We start from the raw sequence: 19,659 nt of genomic DNA, 5'->3' as shown, positions 1-19,659 counted from the left end.
AAATTCCTTTTATTTAAAAAATCTATCTATCTACCTACCTATCTATATTTTCCCTTACATATATATGAAGCTTGAATAGAAATTCCTCCTCCCCAAACAGAAATCATTATGCCATTACATGCCTTGACTTTTAAACCCTGCTAGTTTCACAAGGAGCAGAATAACCTCAGGTTATTACAATTAGTTTCATCTCATTAATAGATCAATTTCTTTCAAGCATACTGAAAGCTGAATTTTACTTTGTTGCTTCTCCTTTTAGTCTACATTACAGTCTGTGTTCTTAAGTTTTAAGGAGAGCCATCACAGAATAGGTTGTAATCTCAGGTGATTAATTGCAGAGCATTTTACAAGCTGTAAAACAGAGGAAGATCTCCACAACCCGATTATGCCATTAACCAGGTGCTCTTATCAGATTTTTCTACAACTAGCAGGTTTGTCTGACAGATTGCAAGTCTTAAGTATTTATATATTTCAAAGGTTTACTTATTTTTGTTGTTAAAAAACCCTAAAATCTATATTGATTGTTACATGCAATTCTACATTAAAAGTCTCAGCAACTGTGGTGCTGAATACCAATATTTATTACTAGACTTGTGCTCATTATGGTTCTCTCTGACAGGGGTCCTTTAAAATCAATTTTTATGTTTCTTATGTTTTTTTTTTTTTGTTTGTTTGTTTTTTTCCTACCCAATCTCCTTACCATGGTGTTTATTAGCCAGTTAGGAGAAACACTGGGCACTGCTTTGTTTTTATTTTATTCTGTCAAAAATAATGAGGCCAGATTTAACAGCTATTCACTAGCGATGAGTAGAAGAGATTAAATGTTATACTTCAGCACAAACATTTACAGACAGCTTTAAAATTTTTAGAACTTTATCATCAGGTAAGACAAAAGAAAGTCCCACCTTCCACCCATTTTTCAGATTTAAGTTCCTGAAGTAATTGTAAGAATAACCTACATACTTTTAACTACTGGATCACTCTCCAGTAATATTCCCTCTGCAATATAACAATTTTTGCAAAAAAAATCCTGCAAGCTGATAAGCTAAGTGTTATCAAGATGCTACTAAAGCCTCAATGCTTCTGGGAGACTGGGAAATTAAGTCAGCTCAGTGCAGAAAAAAATGGATGCATCAAGTTCAAACAAAAAATTAAAGAAAGAGGAAAAGAATCTACGTTCCTGACTTCTGCCTGAAGAACAAAGTCATGAGATCCTTCTTCAACCAACCAACCTGGCCATAGTACATGTCAGCAAGTGGCAAATCCTGCCACAATGCAAAACAGAAGCTCTCTGTATCCAATAAATAGATCTGGCCTTATAGCTAGACTTATTTAAGGATGGGAGTAACACACAGTTTGTAAGTAGCACCATCTTTCATTTGTGCAAAAATGGGTAAAAAAAAAAAATGTAGTTTGGGGCACACAAGTGTATTTTTGTGGAGAACAGCTTGTGTCTGAAAGACCAATTTCTCTACTCTGTCCCCCCCACCCCCACTTGCTCTAGTAATATTCTACTGTCCCTGAAAACATTGTTCAAAAAAAAAAAGATAGATGGCAAGTTATTAAGTGAAACATTTAAAAACTCAGCATTAAAGATAGAAGTCATAACAATAGATCTTTGCTCTTACCTTTTGCTCTTACCTCTTACTAGTATAACAATACTTCCCCACCTGCCTTCTTGGCCTTTACCAATTAATAGTCTTGAATTACTTTCTTCCAATAATGTAATTTCAAGTCAAGCCTGTATTTGTTAATACCTCTAACTTCATGACTGTTTTTTTCTTCAGCTTTTGTTTTCATACAAAAGAAAATACTATTTCTTGTATTCACCATCTTCCAGGGTATTTAGAGATTCATCTTACTATTCCTCCACCCACTCACTGATGTGTTCTCTTCTCAAAGGTAAAGAGTCATCACCTGCTTTAGTTGTGCTCCATCCAGAAGCTGTTCTGTAGCAAAGGCAACCTTCAGCCTTATCCTAAATACTGTTTTACTTTCATTCCTCATCAGCAGAAATCCAATACCACAATCAGCGTATGAAGGAAACTGAAGTACTTATTTCCATATCACTAGAGTTAGCAAAACTGTCAAATCCAAGGGCTTGAAGGTTTTAGAATTAGAGGCAAAAACATATTTCAACCATACACATTATGCTTCATATTTGTGATTAATGTTATGCACACTTAAAAAACTACAAGGGTAATAAAATTGAAAAAGGGAAAAGGGAGAATCCCACAAGTCAAAGGAAATTTTTAAAAAGAGAAAAGCAGAGTGGGAAAGGACAATATGGAGGGAAGAAAATGAAACCTGTTTGAGTCGTATCAGAAAAACAAAACAAAACAAAACACTGTTGTAAGACTGTGGCAAAGGCTGCAACTTCATTACCAGAAAATGGCTGAGGAAACAGGCCTTCATAATTAATGTTAGTAGCTTTAATTTTGGCTGAAGATTTGGAAGAGAACTTTGGCATATAGCAATTTTGGCAAAGGAAAATCCATACCAGGAAAGAACATGACAAAGAAAAGAATTTGGTATTTCTTCTAAAAATATCAGCTTTTTGTCACAAATAAGGAAAAAAAAATATACAGAAAAAAGGATCCAAACAGGACAGTACTTCAGTAGACTGAAAAGCATTTCCATCAACCATAAAAAATACCAGTACCTCCTCAATCAGTCCTACATTTGAGACACTACCTCCCCTTTCATATATACCCTCTGAACTCCAGAAGACATTATAAATTATAAAAACAAACCAAAGATATCATTAGTAGTTTGCAGTAATGACTTATTCAAACCTAATTCTGCCTGTTGGAGTATATCTATCTATATAAAGCTTTACAAAACACACCGGGAAGTGTCACTTGTCAGTGGCAGATTCACAGGTATGTCCAAAATTATGGGGCAGGACATACATTCAAAACCTCTTTTAAGAATGCTTGTCTTTTAGGACTTTTTTTTAGCTAATATTAAGGATGTAGAGAATAGTGCATTCTGCAACTGCCATTCCTTAAAGGTGCTCAGGGCTGCTTTGCCTCTCACAGGAGAAAGTGTGTTTTCGATACAGCTGGTAGAAACAAGCACACACAGACTGCCTTAGATCCTCTGGGCAATCTGTTTCCTCTGCTACACACTCAAACATAGGATCAATAGGACATGAACTTACCCATTTGGCAGCACACTCATTTTTGGAAGTTTTATTTCATGTAAGCCTGTTTCACACCCAGATATCTCCAGTTTTCCCACGGGGCTAAGCAGAACTGCATGCTTCTCCTTGCACTGAGATGCTCCCTCTTTGGAAGTTACCTGTTCATAAAAACAAACAACTCTAATTGTGTGCATTGTCACCAAGGGACAGTCATCTCAATGTATTTTGTGTAGTTTTCAAAAATAATTTGAAAAAAAAAACAACACACAAAACAGTATTTCAAGTCTCTTCAACTGTGTCTTTTACTTCCAAAACTCTTAACTTCGAGTGAGCCATCCTGAAAAGTCAGCATCTAAATCAAAGTCTTAAAAAAAAGAAAAAAAGAAAAAAGAAATGTTAACAGAACAGTGACCTTCATAAAAATCACGAGTAATAGAAGTTTCATGGTTGGTTTATCAGCTAACATCCGATGTGAAGTGTTTTGACACTGATTTCAAAAGGGTTATTATGACAACAAAGCATATTCACCGCCTTACAGCAGCAATGTTATGCAAATAACTGCGGGAACGCAAATAGAATATGTCTGCTGGAAAAATGTATGAAAAAATCAATCATTCCGTAGCAACATTGTTTATTCCCATTGTTACCAGTCTGGTTTTACAGTTACTGATAGGATGTAGTTGGAAACCGATGCCACGCATTTCTCAATATTGTTCAAGACCCACAATAACTTTCACATCAAATTCTTCTTGGCTTAACAGTCTGAATCAGTAGATATTGGAGTTGTATTTGAAGTTTGGTTTGTAAAATCGTTAACAATAGTAACAGGACTGAAAATTTTCATTGAAAAGTCTCCCAGACACCAAACTTTAGGTTTGGATCACATCACGATGGGAATGGTGCAAGCAGGACAATGAAAACCTTTGCTCCGAAGAGCCAACACAAGATAACTTGATGAGCAAACATCTTGGTAACATCCTGGTCTGGAAGACCAAAATGGTTTCTTGTTTTTTAAAACCACTATGACCATATAGCTAATCAGCAATTTGCATGATATCTGAATAATTGACTGTTTTTTGTAATACTCAGAACCAGCACAGTCTCCAAAGACATCTACACAAACTTATTTTGTGTAGTTTGGTATTTCGACCAGTATTTGAACCATTTTTCAGTCTGACCCAAATCTCCCTGAAGTCTGCCTGACCTGTGACAGAGATGCCTTCAAAAATCAAGACTGCCAGTTTTTAGAACTGAGCCTCCCAGATCTGAGCCAGCTAGCTGTTCGCATGTTCGAGTTCTGCTCCTCTGTTCCTTCTTCATTTTCTTGAAGAACTTTAAAAGAGTATTTCATTTTTTATTTTTTTTTCTGAGGGATGAATTAGTATTAACACCAACTCACTGAACCTGAGGAGGGGCAGAAAGGCAGAGCACAGTTTTGCTGCACTGTGGGAGATGGGGCATCAGGGACCGTACCCCAGGAGGGGCAGTTCGGAGCTGCTGAACTCCTGCTGGAGTCTCTGCAGATTAGGGAGAGGGTACCAGAGAGCAGCTCCCCAACACCCCTCACTCTTGATCATGGAGGGAACATGCCCTGTAGTGAGGAGGATGATGCTGAAAGCCTGATGAAAGTCTCAGGTAAGAGCAGAAGTGCCTAAGAAACCAGGACACTGAGTTAAGAGCACAGTCACAGACCAGAGGCGCATCATGAGCCAGGCAGATCTGTGCATCTGACTTATAGCTGATCACTGTCCACAGTTGTACAATACTATTTATTTTTTATTTTCCAAATGAGAGAAATTCTTTTGAAATCCTGCTTTTCAAGTGCTACGAAATGAAGTCAAACCTGTGAGTAAGATACACATCAGTGGAGAGGGAAGGAAAAAAATCAAGTAGACAGTTTTGCCCACCAGAACAAAAGTAAATCAAAGTAAGCTTATCCTTGAACTTATGAAGCAAATTTGGGAAGAACTTAAGCAATTCTTCAGCTACAGACATGCTGAAAAAAGCTCAAATTTACTCTTAGCTTAGAAAATTTCTGCACAGTAAACCATATCTGAATAATTATGGGTTCTCAGTGGTTCATTTGACTGCAATCCAAATCAGCTTTTTGCTAAATAAGCAAATGTTTGCTAATGGTACAAAGAAAGTCACCTTTTCAACAAACTTCTTCCCCACTCCTTGCTCAAGGAGAGGAAATGGGTGAATTTTTTTCTGAGCAGCATGTCACTGCAGAAATGTTAGTTTAAAAAAAAAAAAAAAAGAGAAAGCAACATACAAGTTCACATATTTGGAAAAAACAGTACACATTCTTCATTTTTATTTGTGTGACAGCCCTAAACTAGATGCACTGAACCTCATACCATGTATTCTGTGAATATAACAACTTAGTTATATGAAGACAGCTTTTTCATTATAACAAAACACAGGATGCAGCATGTAACAGAACACTATAAATAACCCTGTAAGTTAACACCAAGCCGAAGCCAGCTTTGTAGATGAAAACCTTGAGCAATCACTAGTATGTTCAGTCTTGATTATCAGATGCACTGGGCAGCAATATTAAAAGTTTTATTTTTATAAAAAACAAAATTGCATGACACATCCACATACATATGCAGTTGGGTTGGGAGCTTCAAACATGAAGGTCACTGTCCATATGTACAATACACCATCCTCTGTCCAGACGTTAATGCACCTTTTCACTATTTACTTGTAGCTACTTAGATATGCCAGCGAAGATCGAGGTAATGATACACTACTGCAGGCAGTGATATTTTAAATTGAAGTGAAAATTTAATCAAGATTTAAATTTGTTACAAGTTTACAGATACAAAATAAATAAATAAATAAATAAATAAAACCAACAGACTTTAAACTTGACCAGCTGAAATTACCAAATACTTAGCCATCATTTGCTGCAGGCAGCTGGATGCTGAAACTTGCTTTACCCATATCGATCCGCTGAAGGCACAGTTTGCCTAACCCTGTTTTCCCTCTTGTGCCCTCGTTAAAGCAGTGAGAACTAGAAATGAATGACTGCTTAAAGCAGAAATGTAATAAACCCAAATGAACTGCTTTCTGCCTTTCTTCTCAAGTTTATGTAAACAAATAATTTGAGCAACTTGGATGAGGTAGAGTGTGAATTCCACCTTCTCTCTCCCTTTTCACTATAATACCTACAAATCTGTGTCCAACTATCTCAGAATTTTAAAGTTTATTAGGTAAAAAAGAAAACAAAGAGAGTAAAACAGGACTTTTACAGAAAGTAAAACCCTGTGAGCCTCAGGGTCTTGCTGCACAAAACCCCGAAGTACAGCATATGTGAGTTTGCCCCTCAGACAGCTAAATGCTCCATATAGAATTGGAAGACCACTGCTAGCCAGCAGAATGAAGTGCTTTTTGTCTTTAATAACAGATGAGTATCAAAAGGTTGTCATAGTAGGAGATTTATCAGGGAGAATATTAGCATGATTTATGAGTTAATGTCCTATACAGAGGAGCCTCATTTTCCAGGCGTGCTCCTGTGACTTGGAAGTGGCACGTGCCTCGGTGATGCTGCACTGCTCCAACGGGCCCCACGTTACACGTCAGCTCCACGAACACCACTAGGAAACTGAGATGTGCCACTGAAATTGCTTTTCTGAGGTTCAGATGCAAGGGATTCCAAACAGCAACGAGTTTTATCTCCTAAACTAGGTGCCGTGAACCCAAAAGTGAGCATTAGCTTGATGACTTGCCCATAAAAATCTTCACCTCTCACACCTTCCGCAGTAATTCAGTTTAACAGTCTGGCTGCAGCCAAGGTTTTCAGTACTAAAACATACCTTCAATTTGATTAAATACAGATTTTATTTAAATTTGCATTAATGATCTTTCACATTACAGTAAATAATTCAAAGTTATTTTCTACATTCGACTGTTCCTAAAAACCAGAAATTCCCATATCGTGGTCTACAGGCTGAGAACCAGAATCCAGCTCCTGTCTATAATGGGGAATGGATACATGGAAAAAACGCACAGAGCAATCTTGAGGATCAAGGAGGTTCACAAAGACTGTCGCAGAGCATTTCCATGCTTCCTGTTCTCTCAAGAGGTTTGTGTTTTCCGGAAGACGAGTCAAGAGAGCAAAGCTCACGGCATTTCCTGCACTTCAGCACTGTGCCCCAACTTACCATTACTGAAGGAGAAGAATGCAAAGTATATTCATGAATGCACATTCCACCTTTTCCCATATTCTCCTCTTAAAGACCCCCCAGTAAGTGCATGCAGTGCTAAAACCCTGGAGAACACAAATTTTCACTGGAAAAATTCAATTGTGTTCTCACAGCACTGCCCTGGGTGGAAGGCACCAGCTCTGCCCTGGGCTGTGCTCACAGCCACCACGAGCATTCAGCCTTTGGGATATCAGACTCGTCTTAAAGCAAGGTCTGGCTGAAGGCTTCTCTTCAAGAAGCCAAAGATGACACTTTTTCACGCCTGTTTCTCTCAATGTTATCAGGGAGGTGAATCCTTCCCATTAGGAAGGAGCCAGAGCAGTGTCTCTGACCTAAACCCATCTGATTTTGCTATTTACTGCACTCTGCTTTAGCAAGAATTTATTGGATTTAAAAGACTTTTTCCATCAGGCTACAGCATGTCTGAACTTGAAACGGAAACCTTCATGATATTTTTTTTCATTCTAGTATTTCCAAGAATCAAAATAAAAGTGTTCTCACAACTGCTAGATCTAAAGCAATGTGTCCTCATACATAACACAGTTTTATCTTATTGTTTAAACCAAGAGTACCAGGGCATTGATCAGTGAGATACCACAGTCACCTCCAAGAAATAAATGCGTCTCTTGATCTTTTCAGATAAACCAAGGTACATGTATTAACTGTTTAGCCAAACTACCTGATAACATAAATAGAAGCAACAGGGAAAAGTTGCATTAAAAATATTTCCCCGATTTCACTAGTCATTTCCCAAACACGAAGATCATCGTGCTTCTACCACTTCTAGAACAGCCACCACGGCACCTTTGAAAATTCCCTCCCCAGTTCATCCACAGCAAAGTTACAGTTATTTACAAAGAGCCCACTGAGATGTTATACTGGGTTTCTATGTTGGGCTAGCATGTAACTACATCCTTCTAAAATTAAAGATAATTGTCAGCTGCTATTGTCCAAAAGGATCCTGAATAATGCTGTACCTGCTGGTAGCACAAACCATCAGTATTCTTAGCTATAAAAGCTGAATTTCTGGACACATTATCCAAAAAGACCAAATCAGTTTGACGATACTTCTGCTTGGACCTCGATGCTAGTCCATCCCTCTCAAGGTGTAATGAAGTACAAATATATCCAAAGGAAAAATCACTTCAATAGTCTAACTTATGTGCATTTGAAGCTAGTATGTAAGTTATAAATCCTAAGCACCGGCGTTGTTTCTCTGATGCCACATAATATCAGTGACTTGCCAAAACTACACCACGAATTTGTTGTTTGAGAGGATGATCAATAAATGCCAGGAAAGTTGCTTCTTCATCCTAATTACAGGAAAGAAATACCAGTCCTCAAGTATTAAATGTGTCTTTCTTTTGAGTATTGTAGTGTTCTCAAACCTGCTTTTTATTGATTTGAGTTCTGAATTAAAATTCAGTGAAAGCTTGAAATATTGGATTTGAACTTCAGGCGTATGCTTCACATGTACCTGTAATGGTCTGGCAATTTGCTACTTCATTTCAGTCATGTTGCTACAGTCATTCTTCCTGATCCAGTAAGTTTACATCCTTCTCATAACAAAACCCTTATTAAATCACTTCAGTGGTATTCACATCAGTGGTATTTGTCAAGGCAAAACCAACCAGGGGCTGCCATAAGAAATAAGAACTTGGGAAGTGTCCATCTCCATCATCACCATCTCCCTGGCCGTACGATCACCAGGACAGAGGAGAGCTGACTGCTTACAAACACCTTGTCCATCCTGAAGCGTAGAGGTGAGCGTATCACCCATGTAATAAGGCAGCAGCAGTGGCGAGCCTTTCAGTTAGGAGGTTCCCTAAAGGTTGCCTGTGCAGTTGTACCCTTAGCTGAGATTTTGGAAACTGCAGTTGCTGGTCCACGCTGAGACAACTAAGTGAACAGAAAAAAAAAAAAAAGTCATTAAAATCTGCTGTGAACATTGTAAATACAATGCCGTGAAGTTATAATTTAGAAACACAACCTCTAACATGGCTTTCAAAAGCATTTTAATTGCACCCAGCTTTTGCCCCCACCGCCAGGGTGACCGAGCCCACTAGCGAGGCTGACCACGGCACCCCGTTTGGCACGGGTGCCGGCAAGCCTGCGCATGGCAGTGGTCCACTCACACAAGGTCTCCATTGAATTATAGTTCTCTAAACATCTCCTTAATAGTTTAAAACTTCCTGTATTTGTTTTACTGGTTTCTGCCTGTTTATTTAAAAGGAAATAATCCATTGTATGTCAAGAATATGGGAAAAGTTATATTAATAGTAAAGGCAGTGCGCTTTTGCACATATAGTTCAGCGTGAAAAGCAATTTTCCAAGCTTATGCAGCTAGTCTTAAACGAGAATGCCACTTCTATAAATGGAATGTTTTAAGCCGACAAACATTTAAGGACTGGGAAGAAAACAGAGGATGCATGCCATGTCATCAAAATACAAGGTGAAAATGCCCACTCCTGTATCTGTCTGCAGTGAGCATCTGTATTTTTGCCATCCAAATGAACAGAATTTATGTGACTCTTGGTACTTTTGCTTACTATGCAACGTTTGATTTCTTCCAAAGAAAATCCAAACTTCTCTAAAAGCTGTTTCTTCTCATGAACAAGTACAACAATTTCCAGCTGAACATAACGTAGCAAACGCTAAAGCTGTACAGATGCCTGATCCAAAGAGGTCCCTGCAAGTCTGACACCTTAAATTAGACTGCTGAGGCTGTGAGAAAGGTGTCCTGGAACTTAGGGCAGGATTTCTCCTTGCCTACTGTAAAACAAGAGAAGGTTGCACCGTCCCCTGCACCCAAAACATGTTCTTTTAATATTTATTTATTTTTTTAAATTTTAAATTTTTTTTACACCATTTTAGTGTTCCAATTTCCACAGTGTTTCTCCCCGTGGCATCTTAGCACACATCTATATGTGCTACCACAACATAACTAGGGAAAAGGACAAAACTTCTCCTACTGCCTGCCATGGCTAACCATGACAGGGACAAGTTAGCCGCAGTTTCATGACATTTTTTTTATAAATGGAGATTCATGCTTTAATATCAGATACACAAATTCATTTATTCAAGATACGTTTTGCAGATAGGTAAAATAAAAAAAAAAAAGATAAACCAGGTCAGCAAAGGCACATTATTATAGGGACTTCAGTTTCAGTGACAACAAAAAAATCGGTTGTACAAATTAATTGTCTCCTATTCACATGCTAAAATGCAGCTCTTCAAGGAACACCTTTAAAGTGAGCAGACCCTACTTAATGCTTACTAAACCATGTAAACACTCAGAACAGTTTCCATATCAAAAAAAAAAAAACAACACAAAAAAAACCACTCCGAAACATGGGAAGTTTTCTCTTCACATATTAAAACATTCAGCAGTGATACTCAATATATTCTTGTTTTTAAGATGCAATATAGCAGTTTAAAAAGGTGAGTTACCTTTGATATAAAATGCAAGTCATATTGGGTCAGGTTAATGTGAAATACTTTCCATCACCACCCATATGGACACAGACCACTATAAATGTACACACTATTTGCAATTCTTCTTCCTCTAGCATTCAAAGCAAACTTTTGGCTTGCTAGAATAAATATTAGGTCCATATATTTTTGTCCTTGCTGCAACAGTAATAAACACCTCCACAGATGAACAGGACTGCGATCCAGATAAGGCTTTTAAACAAAAGCTGCACTGAAATATACTGCTTTAGATGATGTGCACATTTTCTCGTGCCATGTGAAGTGCTGCCAAATTGGCCATTTTCGGGGGTAAAGCAGATCCCAACCTTCCAGTAGCCTTTTGTTGGAAACCTGTTGTGCGCCTTTCTGGATAGCTGTAGCAGCTAACAGCACTGCTTCTGTCATCCGCAACACCTAAATATTTAAGCAATTCCTCAAAAAGAGGATTCATCAACCCCATCACATCCCCTACCGACATCCTGCCATCGTGGCCTTGCCCGACCAGAGCAGTAGCTCACCAGGACCAAATTTGCTAGCACTGCACAAGTGCCATAGCACAGGGCAGCAGTTGGGGGCTTCCCAAGGCCCTGGCCTTGCTCTTCGGTGTCTACCACTGATCTCTGTACAATTTTAACCTATTAAAACAGAGTTCAAACATACAGCTCTCATATTATGAAATACGGTAGCCTGGACATTCTCCAGTACCTTACTAACACATGCAGAGGTTCTCTAAGTAAACCCAACCCTGTTCAGAGGTGTGAAAACCAAACCTATTCTCATTTCCTGGCCGAGGGACATCTGAAAAGGAAATGCTAGTCAGCCTAATAAAATCCAGGGTTAGTTTAGGGTGATGTAACAAGTTCTTTACCTTCCAAAGAACCAATCCCATAAAAAAACTATTAAGGTACTGAGTTAAACTGCACTGTTTGACCTTATACAAGCCTATATTTAGTAGTGGCACAGTAGCCACTAAAAAATCACCCCTGACGAAGTGAATCACTCTTGACTTATTAGAAAATGTACTGCACACAAGCCCCTGACAAAACAGAGGGAAACACATTCATGTGCCCAGACAGCAACGTTTGCTTCCTACAGCATTTAAAAAGTATTCAACAAGAGCAAACACATAATTCTTTATTAAACAATCAAAGGCAACAAGAGCAAATTTCTGTTGTCCCATCGTATTATATTACTAATCCTCTTTGGATGGCAATCAAAAGACCCCGAAATGCCAAGCTATAAAAGTGCATTTCCAAGCAGCAGTAGCCTCTAGCTCTTTGGCTAAGTCTTCAGTCGGCTGTTTTGGCAGAGAGGAGTTACACTGGTTTGTCAAATGGCAAGTTCCCAGTGTACTTACCATGGCTACCTCGGACATCTTTATTTTACTTAAAGGATGATATTTTAATTGCAATAGAATTAATTCCTCTCCTTTAGAAGAGGCAGGTGGGTCATTGCTATCGTGTTCCAGGCAACGTTCAGTTAGCACATTTTTCTACTTCATCTATTGTTCGCATGCCAAGCTTTGAGACATTAGTATCAGGAGATACTTAAACACAAGACCTTAATGGACTGTTTAAACAGGAATTCGGCTGTACTATTTCCTACAAGTATGTACTGAAGCCTTTTCCTGAATCTCTCCCCCCTGAAAGTAAACAAGCACTTTCTGTATCCTCCCCAGCTCTTACTTACGTAAAAAACTTCAATGCTACGAATGTGCAGCAGCCACTGTATAATGTAGTTTAAAACATACATACTGTAGAATATGTATGTCATTTTATATCAATAGCATGAAGCTAAGATGAATATTTTGAAAATAAGTCAAATTTCTACATGCAGCATTCAAATCCAAAAGCATGGTTAGTAAACTATACACATTAGAAGTTACAGTGGGATGACATCCAGGTTTCAAGCTTGAGTCATGACAACCCTAAGCATCTCTGTACCTAGAAAGAAAATGGAAATAAACAACCTGCCTTAAGTTTGGAGGCTCCCAGTTACTTTCGGATATGTTTTTGAAATGGTGGGTGGTGAGATAATACAACGAACTGGAGTAGAAGTGGGCAAGAAATGGAGTGGCAGGAAAATGGGGGAAAAAAAAAAAAAAGACAGCTCAGGGCAAGATATTTCCGCAACAAGCAAACTATACCACAAATAGCAAAGACAGAAGCCATAATTGTATACATTCCTGGCGGTTTGATAGGACCTGTAAATCCCACCAGCAATCCCTTTGTAAGCCACACTACTCGCTGTATCTGCCATGGGATGTGGAAGCATGTTGTTATTCTTACCATACTGATGACCTACAGATGGATTAAGCCCCTCTTATTTTTAGATTGGGAATCACATGCCAGAAGATTCAATTAGAAGCACTGGGCGATGCACTACAAGCAAAGTTATACTTTGTTCAGTAGTTCACTGTTTTAAGATGCAATCACATGGCATAAACCACTAAAAATAAAGGAATCTGTTGCCAAACAGGTGAAGAAACAAATATCATAATAAAACATAAAAGATGAAGAATATGGTCTCTAAAATTAGAAGGTCTCCACAACTGATCCTTAGTTGCTACTGGTTTGAGTTTTTAAGAAGTCTCACACAAAGGAGAACTAGATATCATGCAGTTTTCTGGATTTTGCAGAAGTGTTCATCAATTAAAAAATAAGAAACTCAATATATTAGTCAACATTTTACAATCTATTCTGTAATTACCAAAGTACTGAGGGTACAAGTGTCTCTATGTGCTTTTTTTAATAAGAGGTGGTCATATTTTGAGACATTAAAGAAATACAAAATTTAGCTAACAAAATTAGCACCTGATATATATGCATGCATACATACAGAAAGACTAAGTGCACTCCTGTTACATGGTTCAGCTGTGTATGTAAATATAAGGCAGCTACGCTAATACAAGGAAAAGAGATGAAAGTTTAATCAAATGAGACCTGTATCAGGTTCATCGGAACTGAAAATGGACTAAAAAATGAAAAAATCTAGCACAAGAATGACTTTAATATAAGGTAACATTTCAAATTTTTATCACCTAAACCCACAAAATTCTTGATCTGCTCCTTCTTGCGTTCTCTGCAGAGCTGAAGTCAGGACCAGCTAAATAAAAGATAATGCAACTAGGCATAACACAATAAAAGATATTACCTTCACAATGCATTATTGCTGCCAATTATAAGAATCACTTCAACTTAATTTCAAAGGCACAATCACCCTCAACTGTAACAGTCTCTTTTTTAAATTTCAAACTGTATTACATTAAGGCAATAACTCACCTTCCAGCTATAATATCAGTCTCCCTTATTGCAAAAATACATTTCATAAATACTTCTCATCGACAAGTCAAGCTAATTCAGGTTAATTTTATTGTATTTTGGTGCTATCTCACATTCGTGTGCAATTACCTTTATCATTTTATTGCCATGCCAGAGAGTAATCAGAACAATTATTTGAAAAAAGGAGGTGTATAAATTCTAAATCACACTTGCTGGCATTTTTGATAAAATAGCAGCTTTATCTCAGAAAGTGGCAGGGACATCGGATAAATCATGCATCAGTCAAGTGTAGCTGACCCCCAAGTGCATTGCACAATATCAGGAGTGCTTCAAAAGAAACTTTCCTACATAATCCATCATTCTTTATAATACCAAAATAGCTATACCTGAAAAGCAGGAGCTAGAGAATAATAACAGAATAAATCCAGGCAATATGAACAAAACCATTAATAGTGCTCCTTTTTAGGCTAAAGGAGAGTCAGGAATCTGAATTGTGTTCAAGAAAAGAATTTCATTGGAATTTTTAAAGTGAGTAGAACAGCTTGAAGCATAAATGAAGCAGTGATCTGTGTATTAAGAATTCACTAAAAATACAAATACATGTACAGAAAAATATATACACACAAAAGACAGGTGTCAAAAAAACTCATACAAAAATACAGCATTATAGTCTTGTCATACAAAGTCTGAATTTTCCTGTCATTACCAATTTCAGTTTGATTCAGGACAAGTGTTTCACTATATTGAGAACAGAGAACAAAGCATTACAGTTAGTAAAAGAATTTGTTTATCAAGTTTAAATGTAATAACTACAAAATATCCAGAGAACTGAACTACATTTAGAATTAAATCTCATGAAATAGAAAAAAAAAGCCACATTGTCATAAGAAGACCATAAAACCCCCAAATTCCTAAACATACATTTCTGATGTATGCACATAACTATGGTCACATCTCAGCCTCTTCCTCAAGCCCAACATACATCCTTGGTCACCGCAACACAGCTACAGAATCAGGGATCAAGCGAGAGACAAAACCAGCAGCTGTGGAGAACGTCCACATCTGGCTGCTTCCAGAAACCATTTTTCAGCACCCTGCTTAAAAACTGGTCAGCACGTTATGTCAGTGATTATTGATTTCTGCAAAACACACGAGCCGGGTATGTATTGTGTCACACCAACGTGTGGCTGTGCTCACTGTAAAACTGTAAACTAATCATACACTATAAATATCACTATTCTAAGGAAACCTGAGCTACATTACATATATTAATATGCATCCAGAATGGGAAGGGGGGAACAGCAGCAAAGAGTCGAGGAGCAGTGGCTATGTGTGCACTCCTCCTGCGGTCCCCATTGTAGATGGGGCTGCAAGAGTTCACATTTTACCTTAAACCTTCTGCCTTTCCACATATCAAAAAGGGAAAGCTCCCCTCACAGCTAACACTGCACCTTTCAACTAGAAGTGAGAGTGGGAGAAATGAAAAGGTTAGATAATAAATTATTAGTTTCATGTCACTTGCCAGCTATATCACACCTAGCTTTGAATGAGAGGGAACTAGCAGCTCTTCCACATGTGCCTGGTTGTTCACAAGATATTCAAGTATTTCTCTGCAATTATTCAAGGTACCTGCTATAAAATGTTTGCAACTAGAAGGTACATAGCACAAATACAAGCACAGAGAAGATTGTTAAAAAGAAAAAGTGAAACAATAATTTATTTCCCCCCAATAATTTAATTTCTCCCTCAACCATTCTATTAAAAAAAAATCCTTTAGGGAAAAGAGAAAGAAAATCTTCTACAAATGAATGAAAAGACAAAATATGCCAAAATACTGCTTTTCTAAGCCACATTATGTTACACGAAGCAGATTAAAAACACAAGAGATACCACTATTAAGACATTTTTAATAGTGATAGAAGTTGCCAGCAGGAATAGTTAGACATGCAAGTTTGATTGTACTAAAAATACTTTCCTAGAAGAGCATTACTAATGTTACAAAAGTGGCTATTCCACAGGAAAAAAAAAAAAAAAAAAGTATTAGTATTTTCAAAGTTCATTTCAATTATTTGAAGACTATGTTTATTGAGTATAAATTTGTTGGTGCCTGTCTTTCAGTAAGGAAAACCATTCTGAATTTCTTGATAAACAGCCATACACTCTTATTTTACTACAAACAGTTATTTCTCTACATGTACCTCACCGAAGCATTAAGCCCCAAAATTAAACATGCATTTATTTTTCATATTTTTCACAAATGAAATTTCTATTAGGAAATGGAAGCAAACAGCTAACTTAAAACTGAAACTGTAGCATTGTCCTATTAGTTTCCGCTCTGTGGAAGATAGATACGTGATGAGGAAAGGTCCACTGATGCCTGTTACCAACCATGACAGAGCTACAGAGATTTACAATGCAGCATCAATCTTGTCAACTGAATCCTTAATACTGACTGCTGGACACTGGGGAAAAAACAAACTATGTTACGTGAACTCTTTTGTAATGCTGGACTCCTAATGTACACCTAAATGCAAGGCTATTTTACCAGAAACTTACTTTTGGAACACGCCTCGATGCCATGCTAGATGAAAGATCTCTATCTGTAAGGAAAAAAAAAATATAATATCAGTTAGATTGAAATTTAATTTGAATACCAAGGAAGACTAGCATGTCAATTTGATCATTTTTCTTATAACTAGCTTTGTATCAGTTTTTAACTAGGCTCTATTTTTTCAGTGTAAATAATATCAAAAGGGAGTACGCTTTTTTTTTTCCCCAAACAACCAGGAATTTTAATGTTCTTTAGGTCAGCTTTGCTTGTTAAGAGTCAAAATCGACAGATGACACACTGAAGACTTCTTTCAATAACAAGCACTACAAAACTTTGATCTTTCAAATAACAACGCTCTCTAAGACTCACTATTAATTTAAGAAATTCTTGTACTGGCAGTAATGCACTTCTGAGTTATTTAGTGAAATAAACAACCTTTTATATTGTAGGAAATGACACGTTTTAAGAAATGAAAGCAAACAACTTACATACTTATATTCTGGGTTTGAAAGTACAGTTTGCAAAACACTAAGAAGTACATAAGAAATGTTAACTTCAATTATTAGCACTGGAGTATGAAATAGCAAAATCATTTATACACCACAAAAACAACAACAAAAAAGAGCTTATCTTTGAAATAAAAGAAATTCTTATTTCCTTGGCATTTAGTTTTTCTCCTTTATTTTCTTTTCAGTGCTATTTAGTTAGGATCACTGTATCTCTGCAAAGATTTGCGATAAGCATTACGTTTTTGAAAAGCAAGGGGACTGCCAAAGCTCAGAGTCCTGACTTACAGACAGAGTTCAAAGGGAACTCCTCCACTTCAGGCAGGGAACTCAATACAGGACCGGGAGATTAACTGTACCTGCCCATGACAAACAAAGACGTGACACCGATGGCTGAGGCTTTCCGAGCACTTTGAAGCATTCCAAGCCTCAGCGTCCACGACAGGAACAAACTTACAGCCCCCTCCAGACTACTTACAAGAAAACTGTAATACCTAATCTTAATGCTACATCTTAATTATTTTAAGAGTTTAAAATTAAGATCCCAAATTATATTTTAAATATTCTAAAAATCATAGCCTTGCAAGGTAGGGATTGTAAAGATCACTAATTCCATGTCTAACTGTGAATCAGTCAGGCAGGCAAGCAATCTACTAATATTACTTAAGGCATCTGTGATAGAGCTAACAATAAAATAGCAATTTATTTCTATTGTCAGTTCCAAACTCGAACTTTCAAAGGACAAAGCAACAGTCAGCTTTTTCAGATTTTCCTGAAGGGTGAAGCTAGAAAATTAGCTTCGAAAAGCAGATTTACCCAGAAACTGTTCTCTAATCTGGCTCAAAGTACTAAGAGCAGCAGTGTGTGAATCCAGCAAAGGAAGCCAGCATCACACAGAGACACCACGACTTTCTGGCCGTCTGTCCTCCTGGCGTTCCTGTGCCCCTGCACAGGCTGGGAAGGGACACGGGAGTCCCGCAGGCACTGCAGCACCCTGGGGACAGCACTGCTGCTCCACCGCATTGAATTGCCAGTCCTCTCCCTGCCTAAGAGTATCAGGCTGAGAGTTTACCAAATCCCTTCTGATTCCTGCTGGTAACAACCCAGGGTCTCAATTCAGCTAAAAAAAATACACTGCAATTTGGAGTTATTCATCTCGAGATAAATCTCCCAACACCGCATTCTTCCTACAAATTAAGCCAAATGTGATGTTTGGAGTGTATCAACCCAAATGCTGTCATCTGAAGTAGACAACTGGCAGGGATGGCCAAGCACAGAGACCAGCCTGGGGGCTACGCTGTGTCAACTGGAGCACGGTGCATAAAACAGGCCTTGGTTAGAAGCATCCAGCCTCCGCACCTCAGTAAAGTCTGGACGTATTTGTACCCTGCACTTTTGCTTCGCTTGCACCAAATGTTAAATAATTACCCTTTAACAGTTACTTAAGCATCACATACACCCCGTGCTAGCCTCCCGTGGAGCTGCGTGTTTCAGAGCAGCCCAGCAGTCAGAAGCAGCAGTCAGAAGAATTCATTCATTCATTCATTCATTTATTCCTCCGATACCAGGGAAGGACGGCTGGAAGCCCAGATTACAAATCATCACAAAAAGTAAGAGGGAAAGATAACAAGGGAAAGGGGGCAGGCTGCAGAAGGACAGACAGATCCTCTTTGCCTCAACACATTTTGGGGAACCCCACATTTTTTCACTAACTGTATTATTTTTTTTTTTTCTTTTGAAAAATCGAGATGCTTTGATCCATCTGAAAGTAATGTGAGGAACTCCCAAAGATGCGTTTTACCATTTTACATGATGGAAAAGCAGGAAAATTTGGAGCTAACCCCAAACCTGAAAACTGATCTCTTCTGAAACTTCTTTGAAGTTGATTGTAGGTTTTCTTCCTCACCCTGCAGCAAGGAAGTGTGGCTGGGAGCATTGCACTGCACTCTGCAAAGCACCTCTTATACCACCTGGTTCTGTGCTGCATGTAGGAAATTATGCTTGTAAAGCAACTGCAAGGTAAACACTCCAGTGTGAGTCTGAATAAAACTAATGCATCAGGCAGCACCCGAACAAAAATAATCAGAAACTGGGAGGCAATGACATCAAGTGCGAGCTCTCATCTATAAATCACAAAACGCTAGGGTATCAAAATTATCCTTCAGCTAGTTTAACTTCTGAATCGTGTTAGGGACATAACAAGCACCAGAACACCCAATTATTTTGCCAGGCTAGTGTGGAATATTTGCACACCAAGACAGGCCTCGTCCTCCACGACTGCTCGGCCGCCACCTGGGCTCCCCCTACGCCAGAGCGCTGCCCCCTCCCTGGCGGGCCCCAAAATGGTATTTTTAACCTGCTGCATCTGAGAATAAAAAGCTTGAAGGACATGGATCCGTCCACCAGGCCTCACCTGAGCGCCCTACAAGCACCACAGCCACCCGTGCCCTGCTGAGAAGCTGAGAAGCAGGCAAGGCACTGGGGGAAGGCT

General features: G+C 38.3%; 1 protein-coding gene across 1 annotated transcript in view; it reads right to left on the bottom strand.

Moving 5' to 3' along the window:
• MGMT (O-6-methylguanine-DNA methyltransferase) overlaps nucleotides 1-17,477 on the bottom strand; it is a 156,938-nt gene extending 139,461 nt beyond the window's left edge. Inside the window, exons 1-3 of the mRNA XM_032191580.1 lie at nucleotides 17,457-17,477; nucleotides 16,668-16,711; nucleotides 3,164-3,303 (exon numbers count right to left, since the gene is read on the bottom strand). Coding sequence (XP_032047471.1) covers nucleotides 3,164-3,303; nucleotides 16,668-16,691 — 164 coding nt within the window. The 5' untranslated portion in view covers nucleotides 16,692-16,711; nucleotides 17,457-17,477. The remainder of the gene's footprint in view (nucleotides 1-3,163; nucleotides 3,304-16,667; nucleotides 16,712-17,456) is intronic.
• Between the last annotated feature and the right edge of the window lie 2,182 nt (nucleotides 17,478-19,659).

The sequence above is a fragment of the Aythya fuligula genome, chromosome 7, assembly GCF_009819795.1.
Source record: "Aythya fuligula isolate bAytFul2 chromosome 7, bAytFul2.pri, whole genome shotgun sequence".
NCBI classification, from domain to species: domain Eukaryota; kingdom Metazoa; phylum Chordata; class Aves; order Anseriformes; family Anatidae; genus Aythya; species Aythya fuligula.
The sequence above is the reverse complement of the archived record's forward strand: the minus strand, read 5'-3'. Positions and strand labels throughout refer to the sequence as shown.